The sequence below is a fragment of the Pygoscelis adeliae genome, unplaced genomic scaffold (genome assembly GCF_000699105.1).
Source record: "Pygoscelis adeliae isolate BGI_AS28 unplaced genomic scaffold, ASM69910v1 Scaffold803, whole genome shotgun sequence".
NCBI lineage: Eukaryota > Metazoa > Chordata > Aves > Sphenisciformes > Spheniscidae > Pygoscelis > Pygoscelis adeliae.
In genome coordinates this window covers 281,463-286,724 of record NW_008824537.1, presented here as the reverse complement: position 1 = coordinate 286,724, position 5,262 = coordinate 281,463, and the positions used below count along the sequence as shown (strand labels likewise).

The 5,262-nt window shown below is 54.3% G+C and overlaps 1 protein-coding gene across 1 annotated transcript; it reads left to right on the top strand.

Annotated features, from left to right (window-relative positions):
- Positions 1 to 2,436: 2,436 nt before the first annotated feature.
- On the top strand, positions 2,437 to 3,438 carry LOC103914888 (neurogenic differentiation factor 4). Its single transcript, XM_009321614.1, has one exon. It carries the CDS (start codon positions 2,443 to 2,445, stop codon positions 3,436 to 3,438), a length of 996 nt encoding a protein of 331 aa, XP_009319889.1. The 5' UTR covers positions 2,437 to 2,442.
- Positions 3,439 to 5,262: the final 1,824 nt, after the last annotated feature.

The window sequence follows — 5,262 nt, the reverse complement described above, 5'->3', positions numbered from 1 at the left end:
CGGGCCAGGTCGGAGCCGGGTTTTCGCTGGGGATGGAGGTGATGAAGGTGATGGGGGAGATGAAGGACCTGCCCCAGCCCCCGGCTTTTGTTTCTCTGCTCCCGGAGGGGGCAGCCCGGGGAGGGGAGCCCGGTCGGGGTGCCCGGTGCTCTGCAAGCGCAGCCCCTTCCCCAGCGAGTCCTGCCCGGGGCCAGGACCCCAGCAGGGAGGAAACCAGCATCCCCCAACTTCCTCCCCCTTTTCCAGGTCTGTGTGGATGCTGCAGGGCTGCCCTTGAGCAGATTCCGCCCCCCAAATGTCAGTGCATCCCCTTTCCCCTGCCCCAGTTGCCTGAGGGTGAGACTGGAACTGGGACCATGAGTGGGACTGGGAGCTCTGGGCAGCCGCGGGTTCCGGACTCAGCCGACGCTGGTGTCCCCGTAGCCACCCCGTTGGCTGTGCTGGAGCTGATGGAGCAGCTGTAGGGCTTTTAATCCGCCCTGCAGCCAGAGCCCACCGGGTCCACGTACAGCTGGGCCACATCCTGCGGCGTTCCCAGGCAGGACGTGGTGCAGAGGTCTCAAGCAAATCCTAATTTTCATGGTCTGCTTGTGGGTTTCTTGTCTCTCCCGCCCCTCTTGAATTCCCGGCCCCGGCTGCCTGTTTTGTTCCTGGCTCTTGCTCCAGCATCTTTCCTGCATCCTCCTCCCCAGCCCTCTGTGTTTCTTCTGCCTCGGGCGGCCCTGTCCGGGCTCAGGGTCTTCGTACCAGGGGCTGGAGTCAGTCAATCTTTGTCCTGAACCAACCGTCCCCCTCTGGGGGATCGAGTCCGTTGGAAGGAAACCAGTGGATGGTTGAAACCAAGTTCCTCTTCCTACAGGAAAGGAGAATGAATTGAACCCACTTGTTCTGGGGTGGGAGCTCGGTGCCTGGTGACACAAAGGGAGAGCATCTCCTGAGCTGAGCCATCCCTACCTGAAAATTAAGTTTTCGGCTACAGCAGGCTTTTTCCTGCAATGGGTTTCTTGTGGTTCTTTCAGGCAACGTGGGATGGAGATGTTCAAAAATGAAAGGTATCCAAAATAACGGGCCGGACAGGCTTCCCATTCCACAGTTGTTTCCTACACTCCTCTTCCTTGGGATACTGGGAAACTACCAGGGTGACTTCATCAGGCAATTCCCTCTTTGTCTAATTTCCTCTCCTTTTTTTAAAAAAAATCAATATTCTGGAGAAAAAAAGAGAGCGAAATCCCTAAAAATTCAAACTGGATTTCCAAAGTGACAACCTTCCGAAACATTTCCATGGGAATACTGCGCTGCAAAGTGCAGGGAAGGGGGGAAGACGCTGGGCTCGCCTCTTGAACAGGGCCCCAAACCTAGTGATTTTCTTCTGGGCTGGATTCTGGTGCACAGGACCAGCAAGGGACGGGAGCTGCAGGCAGCTGCAGGCAGGGACGCTGCGTGTGGGACAGGTCCCCAAGGGTGGAGTGAAAGTAAGCCTCAGACTGCAGCCTGGAGGGGTTTTGGAGCAGATCTGCAGCCGTTTCTGGGCTGCTCTTCCCACGCAAAGCGGGTGCAGCCCTGTGGCCCCACCAGGAGGCTGGCAGAAGGTATTTGGACCCGCTCCATCCTGGCTCAGCCAGACCCATCCGTCCGTCCCAAAGGTGGTCCTTCACCACCTTCGCCCACCAGCTTTCCGAGCATCCGACAGACCCCTGTTACTCTGCCGAAGAGTTAATTGGGGACACATGGTCCTCCGGGGATACGATGGCTGTGCGCAGCAATTAACACCCTAATCCAGCCCGCAAGCCCCATCACACATATTAAAAGTGGGATTTTCCACGTGGGGCGGACAGGGGCAGTGGAGCCAGGGCTTGGGCAGCACACTTTCAGCAAAGCTGCTTAGATGCTAAGCTTTATTAATGAGTCAGGCACGATGACAGGATTTGGGGGGCTGATTAACGTGAAACCCAGGCTGGTGTGTGCGGCGTGACTGCGTTCGTTATGGCCGAGGGAAACGAAGGTTCAAGCAAATGTGCTCAGGTTAGAAGAGCTCAGGCAGGAAAATCTCCAGAGGCAGCTCAGCAGAGGACCTTCACTTTCAGGCTCCCTTTTTGCAACCCACAACGGGACAATCAGGGTTGAAGTCACAAGGGGAGGGACTCATGAGTGGGAATAACACCAAAATTGAATTGTTGGAAGCCCTGGGCCCTGGAAAAGAGCTGCTGGGCCCCAGGGAGAGGCTTCAGTGGCTCCCCAAAAAATTCAGCAGAAATTATTGTAGATAGATAAATAGATAGATGATGGATAAATAGATTCTGTAGGTACCGTTGGTGGATGGAAAGCAACTGATGCCTCTGGAAGATGATTTTGACCTCAGTTCCTAATGCCCTCAGCATGTTGAGCGACTCTCCTGCTGGAATCCGTTAACATCTCCTTGTCCCTTTGTTGCAGAGATCAGAGATGACCAAGACGTATGCCAAGGCCAAAGAGATGGCGGAGCTTGTGAGCGCCCAAGCCTGGATGGACGAAACGTTGGGCTCCAAAGATGAGCTGAAGGAAGAGGACAGCAGGCAAGGTCCTTTTGGATTGATGTCTGGCTTGAATGAAGAGCACGACAGCATCGAGGAAGAAGAGGAGGAAGAGGATGATGGGGAAAAGCCGAAGAGAAGAGGACCAAAGAAGAAGAAAATGACCAAGGCGAGGCTGGAGCGGGTCAGGGCCCGGCGGGTGAAGGCCAACGCCCGGGAGCGCACGCGGATGCACGGTCTGAATGATGCTCTTGACAACCTGAGGAGGGTGATGCCCTGCTACTCCAAGACTCAGAAATTGTCCAAGATTGAGACACTGAGGCTTGCAAGGAACTACATCTGGGCTCTGTCTGAGGTGCTCGAGACGGGGCAGACTCCTGAAGGGAAGAGCTTTGTGGAGATGCTCTGCAAGGGCTTGTCCCAGCCCACCAGCAACCTGGTGGCTGGCTGTCTGCAGCTGGGACCGCAGACCTTGTTCCTGGAGAAGCATGAAGAAAAGTCCCCGGTGTGTGAATCGGCCATATCCAGCCACTCCTTCAGCTACCAGTCCCCAGGGCTCCCAAGCCCACCCTACGGGACCATGGAAACACATCTGCTGCATTTAAAGCCTCCGACCTTCAAGAGCTTGGTGGATGCTTCCTTTGGAAACCATCCCTCTGACTGCACCACTCCCCCCTATGAGGGTCCCCTGACGCCGCCCCTGAGCATCAGCGGGAACTTCTCCTTGAAGCAAGATGGGTCTCCAGACCTGGATAAATCCTACACCTTCATGGCCCACTATCCCTCAGTCAGCCTGGCTGGAGCACATGGACATGCCTCTCACTTCCAAAACACAGTGCCCCGCTACGAGATCCCCATAGACGTGAGCTATGAGTCCTACCCACACCACGTGGCCGGGCCGCAGCTCAACGCCATCTTCAACGAATAGCAAAGCAGAGTTAGACCCAAATTCTTGATGCAGAGAGAATTTCAGCCGCGTCGTGGAGCTGTTTCTAGAACGGACACAACTGGAGCGAGGATATTGCCGCTATGGGGTGACAGACTTCTGAGCATCCCTGCAGGACATCGCTGTGGAAGGTTCAGCTGGCCCTCCTGCCCTCTCCCAACAGGTCTGCACTGGTGCCACCTCACTGATTTCTGAGCTGTTCCCAGGAGCCACGTGAACCCTTCCTGACAGCTGAACTCTGAGCAGCCACCACCGAAAGCTGAGCTGTTGCCTCCCACTGCCTCTCCCCTAGAGATGCTCATGAAGGTGGCTTCACCCTGCAGGACTTTCTGTCTGAACGTGCTCCAGCACTTGGGATTGTCCATTGCCAAGACGTTACGGCTCCTTTTCCTCCCTCCTTGGGGTGCTGGGGCATGGGCACACCTCTGTCTCGCATCAGGTGGAGACAAGCCCCTCCTGCCCCTTGGGATGACCGGTTCCCCTTCCACACGCTCTGATGGGGTCATGGTTTTCCCAGTCCAGCCATGGCCAGGCAGGCTGGCAGAGATGGGTTTAATCTGGACCACTTGCAGAAGACCGACACGGTTGCTCCTCCTTGAAGCTTCCCACCCAACGGAGAACCTTATCTTTGCTGCCACCATATCATTCAGGGACGGCATGGTCTGGCCAGGCTCAGAGCTTCTCTGTGACGGTCCCTCCACTGCTCTCCTCCTGCACTGAGCCCTGCTGCCCGTCCTCTCCTGAGCCTCAGACCTCGCCTGTGACCTACAACCAGCATGAGATTATCAGCACACGGCTCTTGAAACCTCGTTAAGGGGCTGTTGATCTGTCAGAGCACAAATATCCTGGCTGGAAGAGGAGCTCCCAGCTGAACCCTTGCTCCTGACTAGGGCCACGTCTTCTTACGGTTTGTAGTGTTATTTATCATGATCTGTGTCCTGAAGACATCCTGCCAAAAGAAGTGTGTCTTAATTTCCTGTTTTATTTATTATTTACTGTGTGTGGGGGGGTCTAATTTATTTCCTTCCATTTTACATGAAATGTGGAATATGCTAAATAACCACCTCATTTTCCAGTTGACTTCCAGGTGCTTAGTTGGAGTTAGCTTTGTAGAGACGTGTGGTTTTTGCAGTGCTGTTGCTCCAGGATTATTTATTAGCCATTATTTATTTAATTTATTTTCTTCCTGCCCTCACGGTCTATTTTCTGGTGATGAAACCAAGTATTTAACCAAGGGGTTACATATTTAATGTTCAACTACATATTTAACATTGCCATTTCTTGGCTTTTGGAGGCTGATCGTGCCCAGCAGCTCCCAACTTGTCCCTTGTATTTCTATATGAGCAATAACTTTTAAAGGCTATGCAACTGTTTTTGTTTTCAAGAAAATCCGGGCAACTATTTTTGATGTCCCACGGGCCTCGCGAGCCCGGCTGGCCAAACCTCCCCGTTTTGCAGAGGTGTTTTTTATAGCGTTGGGAATTTGGAGATGACTTGAGCTCCGGAGGTCCCTGCCCAGCCCCCGGGTCCTGGGGCTTCTTCCCTTTTGTACTGAGAGCAGATGTTTATCCTTTTGTAAAGAAAGCGGAATTGGGTTTTTAGCTCAAATAAAGTTGTGGTCTTGTTTCAAGCAGCATCGCCCCAGGGCTGTTGTCTCTTTTTCTGTGGTCTTTAGCGTGGTGGTGGTGGTGGTGATGAGGGGCTGCCTGGGGGGAACCAGAGGATCCGAGCCCACCCCGTGCTGGGCTCCAGCTGGGCTCCTTGACTTTGGGGCTGGGCTCTGTGGGCTGCTGCTGGTGGCCAGCG

Coding starts and splice junctions, on each gene's coding strand:
- LOC103914888 (XM_009321614.1), top strand. CDS start 2,443: ATGACCAAGACGTATGCCAAGGCCAAAGAGATGGCGGAGCTTGTGAGC.